We start from the raw sequence: 19392 nt of genomic DNA on the forward strand, positions 1-19392 counted from the left end.
GTCACGTTATTGCTGATTTTTACTCCTTATTTTGGTTTTGGTTTAAAGTTTTTATGAGCAGAGAATTAAAAACACTTGATAAACAGAAAAATATTTTATAAATTCGAGGTGGAGCAATTATGTGCTATCAATAATCATGGGATTCTTATTATATTTCTATTGATGAAAATGTATTGCGATAATTATTGATATAGTTTTATTGCCCAGTTCTTCTTTCTCCTGTAACTTTGAATTATCAGCCAAGCACATGAATAACTGTGTTGACAGTGGGAAGAAGGCGACAGCCCTCACTGGTCATTTATGTTAAACACAGTCCTGTGGCTGCTCACAATGAATGCGTCCCCCATTACTCAACAAGAAAGAAAGAAAGAAAGAAAGAAAGAAAGAAAGAAAGAAATCCTTCATCAAAGTTGGTCCTAATTTCGTTATTATTCACAAAAAGAGGAGATTCTTCAACAATACTTGTTCTTTTCTGCAAAACCTTAGTCTTATTTATAAGATGGAATATCTGGCATTTTATTTACTGTCTCACCAACATCATAAAATCTGCAATTTGCTCTCACCTTTTGAAATAAACTTTTGCAGTCGGCTCTTAATCACTTTCTCACCTCATTTAACTTTCATTTAATAGCTCGATGAATGATTCATTTTATTTCAGAATCTGACAAAAAAAACAAAATTAGATTTGGAACTCAGTATTTTTTGTTTAATTTATCACAAAGTGACATTCAGATCTAGTGTCAAAACATTGCAGCTTCCTCTTTCAGAAACATTAGTTTGTGGCTCCGGTTGTGTCTTGATTCAAAAGTTATTTTCTCTGAATTTACCAAATGTAACAAACCCGTCAATCTGTTGTATTAAAGAAAACAAGCATCCGACACATGTAGGGATACATGGGATACAATATGTAATTTGGTTTGAGTATTTATTTGATTATTCCATGGGTATCCCCATTAACCGAGTGTTATTCTGTCCTGTAGGACCTGTTAGGAAAAGATATTCTGGAGTTCTGTCATCCTGAGGATCAGAGTCACCTGAGAGAAAGTTTCCAACAGGTAAGACATGGACTGTCCAAATCTGAGAAATGGGAAAAGAAGAAAGTTGACAAAGCTATGCTCATTTATTTGCTGTAAAAATTACCTGTTAGTTTACTTTTAATGGCACTTTTCAAAACCAAGTTACAGAAAGACTGAAGAAAGGTAGGCTTTAGATGAGTAAAGTGTGCAGATCCCTTTTATCAACAAAGTTTGAAGCATGTTCTTGTTCTACGATGAGTAGACACTGGTGATGGATAGAGATGGATCCATACAGTTAAACACAAACTCCGTCACTCTCAGCAGCTTGATCGAGCAAAAATGTCAACACCACCTGGAATGTTTTCCTTCTGCATGCACTGTGGAAACCTCTGGCTCTCATCCAGCTCACTCACATGCACACACACTCAAATATATTCCACAAGTGCTTTGTCTTTCCTTCACAAAATCCACACTCAGTAAGAGTTCACTGAGTCTCTACAGTCAGATTGGGCGGGCGTAAACCACTGGTACTCTTTTCTTTCTTTGTCATGTTGCTGGGTGCTCCTCATTAAGATCCATAAAAAATCAGATCTGAAACCTATAGTCATTAGATGGCCCACTGATTCACTGTAGGCTTTCCGCTGCAACATTATCATCACTGCTACTTCGGAATTAGGATTGACGCTCAGGTTGCCTTGTCCTCCCCCCCCACTCCTGCTGGCCTGCGCTCACTTTGCCCTTTATCAATAAACACCAACACTAATCAATAGGACTCATCTATACTCAAAGAGATAACTGTATGTTTGTTTCATTCACGTTCTGTACTTGAAGCAGCTCTGCTTGAAAAAGGAATGTGGATACTGTGACGTGTAGATAGATACAAAGAAAATGTCCAACATTTTCAATTATACAGTCATCCCTAATCTCGTGGGGTGGGATGAGTTTCTGGTTGATTAGAGCTGGATAGCTGCTTTGTTTGATATGGATAGTTACATTATGTCATCAGGTTCAGTTGTAGTGGTTATCTGGTGTTCTTTTCATCTGGTCATCTGGTGTGTTTTGAGCTGGTTTTCTGTTATGCCAGTATCTGCCCCATTTATCTGCATAACAGCATCATTCAAAACGAGTCGCTTACTACTGAATTTTCCTTTCGTTCCTTCCCCCTCACGGGTGGAAAAGTTGTCCATATCTGTAATCAGCTGCTCTGGCCTTCCTCAGCAGCTCATTTCAAAGTCGTTTAAGTTCAATTTTACATGGGGATAATGTGCAGTGCTGTCATTACTTGGACTGACAGTCAGTAGAGTGATTGGCTGAGAGGGGAAAGATCCTAGTATTTATTACCAGCAGCCTGTCACACAGAGTAAATAACACAGCACAAACCATGACTATGTAACAGCACAGTTCAAAACCTAGACTCGGTTTTATTAATATGGGCCTTCACACAGCTGCTCTGTACACTCTTAAAGTGTCAAATGAAATAAATGTGTCCCCATCTGCTCTTGTCTGAGTAAAGACTGCTCTAATGAAATGAAAACGTGTGGAAGTGAATGTTTAACTCTCCTGGTTAAAGTGTTAACTCTCAGATGAACAGAATGGAAGATGTTGAAGAAAATGTAGTTTGATGAAAAATACATAAATCTATATTGTGACAGTAGTTTCAGTCTCTGCTTCTGTTTTCACATCTGGACCCAGCCAGAGAATTAAGACACAACAGAAACAATGATGACCAGTGATTTCCTTCCTCTGCAGGTGGTGAAGTTGAAGGGACAAGTTCTGTCAGTGATGTATCGTTTCCGAATGAAGAACAGAGAGTGGATGTTGATCCGAACAAGCAGTTTCACCTTCCAGAACCCATACTCTGACGAGATAGAGTACATCATCTGCACCAACACCAACGTCAAGTAGGTTCACTCTCTCTCTCTCTCTCACACACACACACGCACACACACGCACGCACGCACGCACGCACGCACGCACACACACACACACACACACACACACACACACACACGCACACACGCACACACACACACACACACACAGCATGTAAAATTAACCGTGTGGCAGCCACAAGAACAGAGCTTTTGTCTTAAGTAGCAACATGTGCTACTACATTAAGGTTTTCCCTTCAGTGAACCGAAGTTCCAACCTGGACTGACCTAGAAAAGTTTTCACCAGCATATGTCTGTTCAGTTAAGAAATGTATTCAGTGATTTTCTTGGAAATGTAATATTTTTCACCACAGTCCAGATTAAAGAGAATAAAAGTTAACAGAAATGCCAAGTTTAAAGAAAAAACATTTCATCTCTATTTCTAATGACAGCATGAGACAGCAAAGCACAGAGCCTCCTATTTAGAAACCAAATGTAAACAGCTTAAACTGAATTATACTATCTCCTTGAAGACTGATAGACTAAAGAGCAACCAGCTGACCTCTGAGGACAAATAAAGTGATCACTGTGCCTAGATATTTTAATGGCACAACCGAAAAGGACAATATCACTACGCCACACACACACTGTGTAGAAAACTGCACAGATAGAAGGTAAACCAAACCCAGAGCTACATTTTATCATATCATTTTCAATAAACATCACTGAGATTTGTTGATAAAGCCAATGAAAGGACAGCAGTGGCTGAGATAAGGAAAGATTACTCTTAAGAAGGTAACATCATTTTGTTTTAAGTGAACTTTAGAAAACTTTGCTCAGATGATTAAATTAGTTTATGGCTTTTCTTGGGTCATTAATATGAACTTTTTGTTCGAGAAACAGTATTTTGATTTTGTAAAAACCATGCATTTCAGTAAGTTGAGAAGCTTCATACGTCTTCAAGTTACTAACTGAATTAAATGGAATGACTTAACTTGGTCAGTGTTCCTCGCTTTAACCATGTGTTGTCATGAGGCCTGCAGCTGCATCTCAATAAAGCAAAGGCCAAGCAGAGATGTTAAAAGAGTAATAGATAGCAATAGCATGAAGTGAACAGCACCAGTTGTCGTGAGTAGTAGCATTTGTTCATAACATCACGTGTAATTCTACACACAGGTTGTTTTAAGATTTCACTCAGAGCAGATATATATTGAGTTTAACCCTATATCTTTGGGTAGGAAATTAGATTGCTCTGATCGTACCTGACATGTCGCTTTTCTCACCTCGCTCCTTTCCCTGTATGAAGTCTGCTGCCTTTACCAGCAGGAATAATACTGAGGCTTTTAAGATCTTTGAAAAGAAACACTGTCTGTCCCAAGAACGCTCAGGGCAGATGATATTCAACCACAGTCTTTGTTGATGATGAAGTGAAAGGTGCAGAGTCTCACTCTCCGTAATCTCACCTGCCTCTTGTTTGTCCTTTGTGAAATACACATGTCATGTCATAAACACAAGGCAGCAGTTAGGGTGCATCAACAACACAAGATAAATCCCTGAATATTACAGGGAAGTTAGCACTTGTATTATGATGAGGTTAGTAATATTGACAAAATATAATATTGAAACTATTGCAGCTTTCTGAGAATATGTAGAGTAGTTATACAATTATTAGATAGTTGATCTAGTTTATTCTTCTCGTATAGTTTTAGAGAATCATATGTCATTAGTCAAGCAAAAATACCAAACATCCATGAAAACATGTCTTTGTTCATAACATCGTTGAACTGAATCTGTTGGCTGAAAAAAAGTTATTGACTGAAACTAATTGACTACGTCATCTTGGGTTAAAAAACTTGTCACTGGCATTTTCCACTGTATACAGGCATTACTGCCTCACTCTACCTGCTCTGCACGTGCTCTGAACCACTGCGACACGCACACGTGTTTGTGTGTCTAACTGTGTCTGGGTAGTTATCAATAACAATAGTAATCATCCAAGAGACAGAGAGAGAGTACTGAAGAAATTCTGCCTCACCTTTTAAATTATAGACATAATGTTAATATTACTTATCAATAATTACATGACTGGGCTTTCTTTTATCACTATATACTGCACATGGATTCCACTTTGTGCTGTAATAATGTACTGTTTTTTAAAATGTTAAAATGATAAAAAAAAATTCAATAGTGAAAGATTTCTAATGATGTTAATATGATGACAATATAACTTATGTAAATATAAATCTTTAGTGAGAACCGCACTTGAAAAATAGTCAAGATGCCGAAACTGTAGATGAGAAACTGCTGCAGCTGTTCTAGAAAATTACCAGTATTAGACAATATTAACAGTTTTACATTTATGCATGTTGATTTGTAGTCGAAACTGTGAAATAATTTATTAAAGCAAGTTTATTGCACGCACTTGTAGGGGTTGTATGTCTCCTTTGCAGAAGCCTGGTTGCTGGTTGCATAAAATGTAACCAGCAGATGTGCTGTATGTCATGTTGGTCTGACAGAGACAACATTACTCCTGTGAGAGACAGATGGAACAGATACCTGCTGCCTTCAGGCGGCTGTAAAGACGAGGTGAAGGAAAGGCCATCAGTATAGACTACCTACTAACTGTTGTGGATTATGAAGCTGATAGGAATCATTCATTTGTCCTGTCTAGCTGTCATTATTGCCAGTCAAGAAGAAAAATGTGTCTGCATGATCATATGTCAACTGTTTGAAAAAAACAGAAAAGAAATAGACAAGGAGATTGTGAATAAAGATGTTGCCTGGTTGTGTGTATATGCGATTTCATTTAGTAAAATAACTGAAATATGGTGGAACCAAAGTGCACTGAGCATCTGACCTGCGGGCGGTGAACCGCACGGAATTTGCCTCTCCTTGCACGAGGGTGCATGACCAGTCACTAAGATCTGAAACCGTACAGTGGAGCAAATAACGTTTGTGCTTCACAGGAAAATAGCACCACTGTGTTTGTCACCATGTGCAGCTATTCGTGTCCTGTTCCTCCTGTATGTGCTCTTGGCTGTCATCGTCAGTGAAGGACTGCCGTGAGCTCAACCAATTACCAGTGTAAACATACAGCTAATAGCGTGTGTGTGTGCGCGTGTGTGTGTGTGTGAGAGTGATCACTGCCATGAATCTCTGCCAACGGATCCCTGAGGCTGTGATGGCAGGCACACTTTTAACAGTATATGTGTTAGATTTATGATGTTGCTATTGAGAGAAAAAAAAAGAATTAAATTAACGGAAAACTACGGAGTTGAGAAGAGATGGCTTTCTCAAGGTCCTCACGGCATGATTAATACTTTGCATGTTTGCACATGTTATGTGATGTATGTTATGTGTTAGCGGTAGCTGAGTAGGCAATATCCTTACACTGTTGAACATGCACATTGATGAGCTGTCTTTTGAACAGCTCAGTGTGCACAGTGAACATCTGTGTGTGCTCAGGTGGTGCATGTTTGCGCAACACTCATATCGGTGTTTTGAGTGTCCTCTGGTTATATGCACACTGCTCAGCTGTGGGGCAGGAGCTTCACAGGACACGTTTTCTGGGAAAGTGTTCACAAACCATGTGCACGCCGCTGATTAATTCTTTGCTGCTCAGAGTTGTATTTCAGTTTGATACAGGCCAGTGAGACGATAAAGTGAAAAGAGAAGGGCTGATTTAATTCCATGAGCTCAGTGGATACAGCACTCAATGACAATCTTATGTAATAAATAGTGAAAGCTGTTGGTGATGATATTAGGGCTGCGGTATGAATTTGTTCCAGGAATAATGTTATCATTTAATTATTTGCTAATATGATGTACATTGTAAATTATCTACAAGATATACTCTAGAACCTTTTTTGTTTATGAAATTTATATTTATGTGATCACAAGAACAAAGTAGATCTATGAATGTGGCGGAGAAATTTGAATATAATTGGCAAATTGTGTCGTGCATTGTTTATTCCCATCAGCTGTAATAGATGCAGTTCTAATCTCCTGTTGTGCATTGTCCTAAATTGCCCCAAAATGTTTCAGACCTTCCATCTGGTCTTCTCAGGCAAGCCGTAAAGTAAATCTCTGCAGAGCCTGATTTACATCTTATTTTCCTTGGATAAGCTGAATGTGAGGAGGCAGTGGAGAGTGAGTGACTTGAACTTGTAATGTCCTGCTGTGGCAGCATGCCCCTAAGCCCTTTTGTCAGATAACATCAATGTACTGTACATGTGCGAAGAAGTGAAAATGAATATAAGACAAGCATGTTCACACAGAGCTACATCTCTGCCATCATAGTTAACACTGCGTTTTTTGATTAATAAACTTAAGCTCTCTTATGGTAGACAATCTTTACAAGACAATATTTTCTGAACATTTTCTACAAGTCAGGTGATGCTGACTTACTATATTAGGCGTTGTGTTGAAATGGAAAAATGGCATCTCACCAAAAAATCAACATACAGCATTACAAATGTGGCTCTTCAGGTCAAATCTGCCTTATTTCATAAGATTTGGAGATTTGACTACTAATCGGCTCTTTTTGGCTGATACACAGAATCAAAAATCTTATTCAGGTGACTGCACATGAATCATCAATGCAAATAAATAGTTTATTATAGCCAGCATTTCTACATGTACAAAGTGAGGCAGGGGTTTGTGCTCTAGAATTAAAAATTTGTGCCCTCAAATTCATTGTTGCCTGGATTTGTACACATGTACTGGATGAGGCCAAAAATGTATGAGCAGCAAAAACAGCTGATCAGTAATCTATAGTAGGGATGAGCCAGTACACCATTATCTGCATCTGTTCAAACAACTATATTATCCATATCCGTACTCGGGCTTAAACCGGAGGTTGTTATTTTAAGCCTGACATGGATATAGGTTGATCAGAAGATGCCATATTTATTGTTTATTAGAAAACTATTTACAGAACAGCCTTAGAATTGAGCTTCAGATCCATGTTTTTGATCACACCAGTAAGAGAACTATTCAGAACAAGTTTTTTATAAACTTCAGTGAGTAAACTTCACATGCAGTATTAAGAAGTATTCAGTAAAATGCAGGTTTTCATAAACATACTCAACGAGTTTTCATACTCAACATTTTCTTTTTTATGAAATAAAAAAAAAAAAACGTTTTCAAAATTACATTTAAACATTGTGATGTTTGTGTGTGACTGATAACAGGGCTTTTTTAGTACATTATCCGTACTGGATACTCGTTTCATCCGAGTATTCGGCTCACCCGTAATCTATAATTTATTTATTTATTTAACTCAGCAAACTCACATAAATTATATGAGAGGTGTTGCCTTAACTCTGCAATAACAACGATTCAGTGATTTAAGTTGTTTTGTTGGATTGCAGTATATTGTAAGGTGAGTGTGTGGGCGAGTTGGAGAGAAGGACGGTACAGCTGGTGATGTCAAATAGTATAAAGTTACTATCAAGCACATATCATGTTCATGTCATTATTTCCTCAATATACACCTCTAGTGAAATGTGTGTTGGGTGATCAGATTGCAGTCAGATGACAGTACAGGTGTAAATGCACATATTGAGAAGAGATGGTAATCCGATCGGCCAAACCCACTCCAGAGGTTGTCATGTCTTCATTGTGATGCAATTTAACAGGTGTAAATGCAGTTATCTCTTTCTTTTTTCTTTCTTTCTTTTGTTTTCATTTTCAACTAAAGAAACTGTGTTTATAAATGTACAAATATCAAATTAAGAATCAGCAGTAAGAGATCTTCACCTATTCATGTAGACTTCATAATCCAAAGCTATCACACCATCAGGGTATCTATCTCATTCCTTCCAGTCTGTTGCATTCAAAACAGGTAATCTGTGCTTTTTTTTTTTTTTTATCTACTGAGTTTTCATGGTTTGTATATGCCTCCATTCTAAGTAGCACCAATTCATGGAGCATGAGATTGACAGCTGGATCAGTACAATGTTGGTAGTAATGCAAGCGTTGCACTGGGCTTCTGTGATATAGCACGACAGGAGCATGGAGGCGAAGGTGATCTGCCAGTTGATCTGCCTTTTAGCCCACACCAATAATTGCTGAAAGAACGAGATCATACAATCTGCAGAAATTAGTTTTCTCCACAGGGAGTCTGAGCCTGTTTTAAACAGGCAATCAGACAAGAACATCCACTGTACATGATAAAGTTTCTTTCCTATCTTTAATCAAGAGCATCTTCTTTATTTCGAGACCATTATTTATTCATTTCACATTCAGATTTTGTTATGCCTTCCTTTAAAACTCTCTTTTTCAAATAGTACATGCTCAAGTGCAAATTTGCTCTGCTACTGCTTAAGACTGTTTGTCTAACTCAGATATACTGTTGCACTGCCTCATTATGGGCACGTTCGCTCTGCTTCTTATAACGTCCCTTTGGGGCAGTCACTGTTTAACCAGATTTTGCAGATCACTCATCAGCATGTATTGCATTTTATTACAGAATAAATCTTTTTAGCACATCTTGCTCTTCTTTGTAAATTCAAGGTTTTCGCTGCACTTTAGAGTGTCTCTGATCAGAATAGGTATAAGCCCTTTTGCCTTAAGACATGGTTGGACAACATTGAGTTAAACCCAGTTCAATTGATGTGAAGATGACAGGAAGAAAAGCTCAGCCATCCAGATAAGATTTGAATGCCTCCTGCATGCCTCCCTGTGGAGTTGATCCATGCCCAACTGTACAACTGGGAGGACAGGAGCCTCCCAGTTGTACAAAACAGACCCATAGATGCTGGAGGGATTACATATCCCATCTGGTCTGGGAATGTCTCCAGATAACATAGGAGATACGGGAGGATGTGGTGGAGTGGCTGGCTACTATCCTCACAACTCAGACAAAGATAAATAGCAGGAAATTAAGAGAATAGACTTACAAATAGATCTGATGCAATTGTGGAGCATGCTGTAACGCTCAAGTAAAAACGGTCTATAGCCTAAGGCCCTGGTCACAGATTGTCTCTGAATTTGTGTCTGTCATTGGGAATACATAGAGAGCAGCACTAGCTACTTAGGCCACATTTATATGTAAAGGACTGAATTTTTCATTTCTATTCTGTCAAATGCCAGAGAATCATTGGATAAAACCGCTTGAGGTAAAAAAGAAGGGCTTTATTCATTTGGACACCACTGTGATGACGTTCATCATAACCTTCATAACCTAAAGGTTTTCCTTTTTATGTTTGTTTTGTTTGGCTTGGTTTGAAAGCTGTCAATCAGTCTTGTGTGACTGAAAACAAACAGAATATTGTGAGGCTAAAGCAGATCAACAGGCCTCTAAGATCATAACATGACTTTACTTTAAATTCAAAAGATACATTACAATCACAATTACTTCACTGATAAAGTATTCTGGAGATTTTCATATAATATCATCTTCATCATCAGATGAAGTTCTAAAGGAAAATGGTCACAATTGTACTTTTTTTTTTTGTACTTTTGTAAAATAGGGAATACAACATTTCACACAAATGTCTAATAGGATAAAATAATGAAATAATTTCATATCCAAAAGATAAAAGGTTAAATTCACTCTGACATCATAGCGTTCTGCAAAAACACTTCTGAAGGAAGATGGTGACCGAAATTGCAGCAACTTCACTGGTTGGTGGTGTTTTATTGTTGGACAGGGGAGGACTTTGGCATAGTCATAGTCGGCCAGAAAAGAACTGTCATTTCCTTATTTTTCTAACACATTTATTGACTTATTTTTGCAGGCAGCTACAGCAGCAGCAGCAGGCAGAGCTGGAAGTTCACCAGAGAGATGGACTAACTGCCTATGATCTCTCCCAGGTAACAATCCACTTAGGAACTGCTTCACCTTGCAAATAGCAAGTTAAGAAGATGCCTCCAAATTGCAATGAATATCAGTTAAAGACTGGATTGAATCAATATATAATCTACATTTTGTGTGCCTTTTATTCATAAAAAGCATTTTGTTGTAAATTGAATTTGCCATGCACCATCCATTATTCTATAGTAGCAGTCCATGTAAAGAAATAAATAACATCTTTGCTCTTTAATGTGATTTGAGCAATTTATTTTGTTAACACAGATATAATAGAAGAGAAGTTTTTTACCACAGTGTGTATCAGGTGTTTAACAGTAGGACTCGATAACTGGCTAAAAATGTTCACTTCCCAGGCTGTAGAAAAAAACTGGAATTGTCCTTTAATCAGAGCTTCATTAGGGCTTGGCAAAGCAGAGCAGACCACAAAACAATCTTTTTGATTATCCTCTTTTCTTTTTCCTCTTCCTTGCCCACTTGGCTAAAAAGCTTCTAATTAGCTTGAAAAAGTGGATGGAATCGGTTTCACTTGTGTATGTGCAACTTGTGTTGTTTGTCTGGCATTTTTTATGACCAAAAACAAATAATCCCAAACATCTCCCACACCTTCGCCCATTCTACCCCTACCTCCCCCCGACATTCACTCCCTCCCTCCCTCAGGTGCCTGTGGCCAGCGTCAGCAGTGGAGTCCATGAGGCAGGGAAGAACATCGACAAGACAGAGGCTCTGTTCTCCCAGGAGAGAGACCCACGCTTTGCTGAGATGTACACCGGCATCTCTGGCTGTACGACATACACACACAGAAATAAGTCAACATCAGCCTCATACACACGCCCTGATGGTTGCTTTTTGCATTGTACTTCTTTTAATCACTAGTGATCTCTTCCCTGTTATTTTTATCATGCTGATGCGGGTGTGTGTGTATGTGTGTGTACAGCGGGAGATAAGAAAATGATGGTTCCCTCCTCCACAGCTGGAGGACAGCAGCTCTACTCCCAGAGCTCTCCTTTCCAGCAGGGACACTCTGGCAAAAGCTTCAGGTACATGCCAGTGATATGTGATAGCAGCATGTCTCTCTGGAGAAAAGTGTAGCCTGACGATTCATTATTCACATTCTTATGTGTGTATATTTTTACAGTTCATCTGTGATCCACGTCCCTGGTGTGAATGATATCCAGCCATCAGGTTCATCCAATCAGAATCTAGCTCAGATTTCTAGGCAGCTCAATCCAGGCCAGGTTGCATGGTCAGGCAACAGACCCCCCTTCTCGGGACAGGTAATACACACACACACACACACACACACACACACACACACACACACACACACACACACACACACACACACACACACTATTTTATTTATGGATGCCGCACTCATCTTTATTGTATTGAGTCCAGCCTTAGGGAAAGCAGCATGCGTATCCTTTGGCTTTTCAATTAACCTGACATTTTACATAAATCATTCAAAATGTATTAGTTATTGTAGTAAAATGCATGGATGGCATTTATGTCGAGCTTTTCTAGTTGTAATGACCACTCAAAGTGCTTTGCACCGCAAGTCACAGCCAGCCATTCATATACATTCATCCAGTGCTTCTCTATCTCACATACACTCACACACTGATGGTACTTCAGGAACTTGGGGTTCAGTATCTTACCGAATAGTGGACGACCTGCTCTACCTGCATAAATGATATACCTGGACAGTTACTGCTGAAATTAATATTACATGTTTAACTGGATGAAGGTCATTGCAAAGCACATTAATTAAACGGCAACAAGTTTTGTTTTTGTATGTTGTCCAACTCGTGAAATAATGTTGATGTGTCACATCATTTTCATGCTATAACAAGTGAAGAGGTGTAGGAAGGTTCAAACATATATTCTGCTCATGCAAAAGAAAGGTTTAAATAAGTACTCATTCTTTGTTTTCAGGAAACTTGGTTAAAATAACTTGAACACACTGACCTCTGAATCTTCTATCTTGTATTACACTGAACCTTGAGTCGCTCACTGTGTTTAGTTACACCTTTTAATATTCTGTATCTATGCTCTCCAGTCCAGTAAAGCCCAGTCCAGTCCATTTGGCATTGGTTCTGGCCACAGCTACCAGACCGACCCGGCCTCCTACAGTCCTCTGTCCTCACCAGCCACTTCCTCTCCTAGTGGCAACGCTTACTCAGGACTGACAAACCGCAGCACAGCATTTGGTGAGCGCTTGTCTTCATCTTTTATCCTCATTTATTGCTGTGTGATCTGTTGTACTGTACAACCTGTGTTGCTGTGGAGTTCTGGACACTGGTTTGTTGTTCTGTGTGTGTGTCTCTGTCTGCAAACCCAATCTTATGAATATAGGGACTGACAACATTTATATTGACACATACCTACCTCACTGTTAAAAGATCTTGCAAGGTGGGGCTTGGCAATGACATTAAAAACAATACGACTATAGTAGTAGTGTTAAGTCACCATGATGACGAGCGTAATGTAGTGTAGTAATGCAGTGGCCTCTCTCAGACCAAATATTTAAGGCGTTTTTTGGAGCACCTTTTAAAGGGATAGTTCACTGAGAAATGAATATTCACTCATTATCTACTCACTACTATGCCAATGGAGGGTTGGATGAAGTGTTTAAGTCCACAAACACTTCTGGAGTCTCGGGGGTAAACAGTGTTGCAGCAGAATCCAATACAATTGAAGTCAATGGGGACTCCCTCTTCAGACATAATAATACAACAGAAAAACCTAACATGCCTCCATACTGCTCCTGTGGTGTCACCCAATTGTCCACAAGCCCCGACATTCATATTCTACTCGAAACAAGGTCACCGTGTTTTAAGCCTAAAAGTCCATAGGAAGTGGCTAAGCTAGCAGCCATATCCACACGATTCGGGGGTCCGTGAATGCACCTCGTAGGAAGATATCAGAGGACATTTTGGCTACATTTCATGGAAACAGGCTAACACAGCAACATAATGGACACGGCTGTAGAGCTGGATGGACTAATTTGACCCTGAAACGGCAGGGAATCAATGCTGTCTGGTTGCAGTTAACAGTGAGTTTATATCCACAAGGTGGAAGATTGTTGTGTGTCTGAAGACTTGTCTCCGCTGCAACTTAACTCCTGAAAATAATTAACCGGAAACGTATCGAAACCGACATTTATAACCTCTTAATCTTGGTCATGTCAGTTAATTTGGTTAATACTTTCCTCCCTCCACACTCTCCCACTGACCTGTGCTCACTTTACACCTTAACAATGAACACCAACACTAATCAGAAGTTACTTTGACATGTACAGAACTTGGAAGTTTAAAAAATCCTAGAGGAAATATCTAATCCTAGTCATATCACCCAGCCCTGGTGGAAAGGGATTCACTGCTGTTGTTAGTGTAGCGGTCTACCTGCAAGAGTTGTTGTGTTGGTTCTTTCATCATCACTGTTGATGAAGTCTCCAGTTAACCTGCATGTCTTTGGAGCTTATTTACCTGGAGTAAACCCATGAAGACATGGGGAGAGAAATTAAACTCACTCAAGGCTACAACTGGCAAGTTTAAACCCAGAACCTCATTGCTGGGAAGTGTCAATACTAACCACTGCTTCACCGTGCCACTCCACACCCACTGTGATGCTAATGTAAGAGTGCTCACTCATAGCCTATAGGCTGTGTCTCTTATTGCAAGTCGCTTTGGATAAAAGCGTAATTTAATTGTAATGTGATGTGTGGTGTTTTAATACAATGTTGCTCTGAGGTCCACGAGGAATGCTGTTTTGTTTCCTTGTATGCCTGTCAATTATGTACGTGTGGGAATTGACCTGGACCTAAACTTATCAGAATACATTTTACATTATATAACAATGTGGTAAAAATAATAAACACCTAAGATCCCACTGAAATAATGATACTGAATATTACTAAATTATCTTAAAACTCAATAAGGTTTGGTGGTGTTTTTCTACTTTCAATTGTATATAGATGAGCAAACATCTGGCAACATCTAAACAATTAAGCAATTAAAACCATAAAATATACATTGCGAGGCAGCAAAAGAAAAAGGGTAGTGAGATGAAGCTGTTTAAAGACACTTACTAGTTTTATGTGTATTTGGTGTAAGGTCTGGGCAGCTATAGTAGTACAGCCCAGTCAATGAGGGATTTCTTGCAGATATAAAGTCAAGTCACCCCCCTATGACCTTCACAACTAGATGTAAAAAAGTGAAATATAACCAGAGAATTGTTTCTATTATCATCTCTAAAAATGAAGGTGGCATGCTAGCAGAGGCATTTTACTCTGGACCACAGTGATCGACCACTGACCAACTGACCAAAATGTAATTTCCCAGACCACTGGCCTGACTGAAAGCTGGACTGTTGAACACTGACTGATGAACTTGTGTGTGTTGAGTCAGTGACGGCTCATTAACCAGCTGCTTAGGAGTCTCTGTGTTTGTTGTCCACTTAGCTGTAGGAATAAAGCATGTCTAGTATGCAACTAGTTGATGGCCTTTTAATGGAAACGCACATTAGCCAAATGATTTATATGTCTCTCTCTCTCGACTTGCTCTTTTATTTATCCTTTATTTGCCCTCTTGTCTTCTTACTCCTAAAAGAGTCAAACGATTTTCAGCTTTGTTGTGCTTTTTTGCCTTGCAGTGTACAGGGGGGAATGAGCAGAAATGATTTGCTTCTGACCATCAGAAACGTTTGTAATTAATAGTCAATGAAAACATAGGGCTCTATCCTCGTGTGCCATAGCGCAGCTCTAAAGCTTATAGTTAGAGCCGGTCCAGGCTTGTCTTGGACCTGCTCTTAGTTATGCTGCTATAGGTCTAGAATGTCGGGGGACACATGACACACTGAGCTTCTCTTCCCAGCTTCTCCTTCCTCTTCTCCCTCCTTATCACATCAAAGAAATTAATATCTTATCAATACATGTGTGGCAGTAGACCTTGCCACGGGGCTCTCCCACACACAGCCAGAGACACAAGTGTTGCTTCTAAGCATACTTTATTAATAACCACAACATAAATTCAAAATGCAAACTTAAACTTCCCTGAGCTTTCCAGCTCAGTAGCTCAGTGTTGCTGAGAGTCCGTGCGAGTACTGAGTCCTGTCAGTCCTCTCCCCCGAGGCAGCGCAGACGCTGCCTTTTAAGCGTGACGACCAATCAGCTAACAGCTCTCACCTGTGCTCTGTGGTGCAGGTGAAGGTGCTCTCCCAGCCCCCTCACCTCCACAACATGTTACTGACTTGACTTCTTCCCCGGAGTCCCTTTGCCTTATCGTCCGCAGATTCAGGGCCACGGCTGCGGCCACATCGTGGATTATGATGGTGGGTCGCGTATCAGAGATTGTGATCGTAATGGTGGATCCTGTGTCTTGCTGGCTGATAGTGATAATAATGGCGGATCCTGTATCGTGTTGGCATCTGATAATGGTGGTGGACCACGATTGAGGTGGCAGCTGATGGTGGATCCTGATGGCGGCAGTGGATCATGATTGTGGACTATGGTGGCATCGGATCTTGATGTTGGATCATGATTGTGGTGGCTGCTGACCATGGACTATGATTACAACAAGACTGCTTGATTTATAATATTTCTCCTCAGATACTCGACCATTACTGACAATAATCCATCAATTCATTGACCTTCCATTATGCTACAAAGTGTTTATTCTAATCAATGCTGCAAATACTGATGTTCTCCTTTACACATGACATCTATTGCACTTCTGTCTGTCCTGGGAGAGGGATCCCTCACATGTGGCTCTCTCTGAGGTTTCTACCTTCTTTTTACCCTGTTAAAGTTTTTTTTTTTTAGTAGCTTTTCCTTACTCTTGTTGAGGGTTAAGGGCAGAGGATGTCACACCTTGTTAAAACCCTATGAGACAAATTGTGATTTGTGAATATGGGCTATACAAATAAAATTTGATTGATGACTGTGTAAGCACAGTTAAAGGAGTAAAAGGAGAAATTCAGAGATTGAGATGTACGCTGTGTGTTAGCGGCGGTGATTAACCAACCATTCTATTAAACTGCCCTTATCCTTCACTTTCTTAAAGGGGAGGATAAAAGTGTAAAACTATGTCTGGTTATCCCAACACTAACAGACCCACTACATCTCAATCTCTCCCTGTTTCCAGATGCATCAGGCACATCCTGTCACCGTTATGCAGAATGCGCACAGTCACGCATCTACACAGTATGCCGTGGCGCACAAGGATAGAGCCCTATGTTTTTATTGACAAGTAATTGCAAACATTTCCACTACAGTGTGGGATAAATCAGAGTCAGTGTACGGTGCATGACCTATTCTCTAGTTCCCACGTGTTATTTTTTCGTGGCCACATAATCATTTTCCCCCCCAAATGTCATCAGAATGGCTCTGTATAGCTTTTCGCACTGGCATATTACACCTACAGTGTGAGCAGTCAGGTCATGGCTGACAATCGGACTGTACAGTCTGAACACAAGTTATGTGTTCAGACTGTACAGTCTGAAGAACGATGCTTCGGCATCACATAGTAGACGATTTACTTGTACAGTATGAGTTGGAATTTAATAACGGCATTTCTAAAATCGTAAGGTGTATGCCCAGCTTAAGGCAGTTTTATGTGTCATATTTTTACTCACTCGTTCTCCTCTGCCTGTCAGACCATTATGAAGGATGAAGTCAGTTGCAGCCAGCGCTGTTCGTTCGGTCTGTTGTTGCACATGTTTTCAGCCTTCACTCATGTTTAATAAGCTGTTGTTTTTCCTTATCTCCTCTGCTTTCCACTTCATGTATACACATTCAATCCTCCTCTGTGTTGGTGAATTACTTTTTCATCTGGATCTCCTCTCTTCATCGCAAGCTCAGCCTCTTGCCTGTATCTGCGTGGAGATGAGTATTTAGTTTTTTACTGTGAAACAGTGAGCAGGTTCCTCTGCAAGGGGAGGCCGACAGTTTATCAATCGGCTTTGCTTAATGTACTCTCAAAACAGCCTTGCAGGGAGAGAGTGTATATGTGTGTGTGCAGGTCTGTTCATTCACATAGTGTGTGTAGCTGCTGTATGAGCAAAAGACAGCTTTAAGAACTAAGTCATGAAGCTGACCCTGCTGCTATTATCAGGTTATGTTGATGTTGAGAGAAAGAGTTATTGTTAATATACTTTATTTTAAAACATGTAAAACAGGCTTTAATTATAAATTTTCACATATACGAGTAATTGATCAAATGTTAGTTAGGTGCCCTGTTTTAACATGCAGATAATAAAAAAGCAACATCTCCACTAGGAAATGTCCTGATAATGTTTTTTCTACTGTGGGCCCTGATCCAGATCTGAGACCTTTATTATTGGGTATCTGCCAGTACTGACTCAAATCTGTCCCATACTTTAACACAGCGACAGAGGCTTTGCAGATTTGATTAAATATGGATCTGGCACGCTGACATAACAGGTGTAGGCACTTGACTTGGCAACCTGTATTTCTCCCCAAATAACTTAATTTGCTGATGGCCTTGGTTCAAAACTATGAAGCTGATCAGCTTCAATAATTGATGTTATATGAATGAAGTTGTCACTGGAGAATGAAGGGGAGAAGGCTTGTTGAAAGTACTGACACTCTTGTAGGGTGATGCTACCGTAGAGTGGAAGAACGTCTGTCACACACATTAACGTTGTTCATAGAATCCTTGTATTTTGCCACCTGGACATCAGAATCGTCACTCACTGCTGCACCCAAATCATTATATCATATTTACAAAGGAGTAAAGGAGAGCAACAGTGCTGCAGTATTTCACTGTTATTTTAAGGCACATTATCAAGATAATGATATGCACCTACATTGGCAGGTATACAATGTGCTTAGTTTCGACAAAAGAGAAAGAGAGAGTGCAATGGAGTCAGAGTGTGTTACTTTTCCCTCAGGTTCTCGGACTATCATAAATAACTACAAAGTTCTTTTATATAATCAACTGTTCATAGGGATGAATTTGAACTGGGACAAACGTGATCACTAGAAGTTTCCACAGTAGAATTTAGTCGGGAGGAGGAGGAGTGAGATTGGACAGTGCCTCCTCGCAGTTCTCTGTTCTCTCTAGTCTCTTCTTCCGACAATGATTAATTGACGGAATAACGCGTCAATTATCTGAATATCTTTACTATATTGTCTACGGCAGCAGGACTCCATCTGATTGGCCAAATATATTGACATGCAGAGCGTGAATGCGTGGCACATGGAACACATTTATCGCAATTCAAGCAGTCTTTTGCGATACTTTTGCTTGTTAATATCGCGCATGTTGATATCGCGATGACGATAAATTTCCGATATATCGTGCAGCCCTAATTTGGACACATCCTGAAGGAACTAGGTCCCTGAGCTTTAGACCATAAGCTTGCATCATTATACAATAATCATAATAATAAATATGTTAACATTACTGGATTGTTCAGACACAGTCTGATATACACAGTGATATAATCTGTGGTATAATCTAAATACTTGATACAACATAAAATCAATATGAGATATTATTTTACTGCTACTGTTAATAGTGTCATAGCTATAATATAATATTACTCTGCCAAGTAGGTAATGTTTTCACTCGTGTTTGTTGGTTTAGGTTTTGTTTAATTGTCAGCAGGATCATGCAAAAATTGCTGACCCGATTACCAAACTGCATGGAGTGATGGGGCCAGAGAA

The 19392-nt window shown here is 39.6% G+C and overlaps 1 protein-coding gene across 2 annotated transcripts in view; it reads left to right on the forward strand.

The window, feature by feature from the left end:
• The window catches only part of arnt2 (aryl-hydrocarbon receptor nuclear translocator 2), a 55142-nt gene that overhangs the window by 33103 nt on the left and 2647 nt on the right, over positions 1–19392 (forward strand). For both annotated transcript variants that reach the window (XM_034581658.1, XM_034581657.1), the window contains exons 11-17: positions 981–1055; positions 2766–2917; positions 10630–10705; positions 11361–11484; positions 11638–11740; positions 11839–11977; positions 12763–12913. In XM_034581658.1, the coding sequence (XP_034437549.1) occupies positions 981–1055; positions 2766–2917; positions 10630–10705; positions 11361–11484; positions 11638–11740; positions 11839–11977; positions 12763–12913 (820 nt within the window). The remainder of the gene's footprint in view (positions 1–980; positions 1056–2765; positions 2918–10629; positions 10706–11360; positions 11485–11637; positions 11741–11838; positions 11978–12762; positions 12914–19392) is intronic.

Source organism: Hippoglossus hippoglossus, chromosome 3, assembly GCF_009819705.1.
Source record: "Hippoglossus hippoglossus isolate fHipHip1 chromosome 3, fHipHip1.pri, whole genome shotgun sequence".
NCBI classification, from domain to species: Eukaryota; Metazoa; Chordata; class Actinopteri; order Pleuronectiformes; family Pleuronectidae; genus Hippoglossus; species Hippoglossus hippoglossus.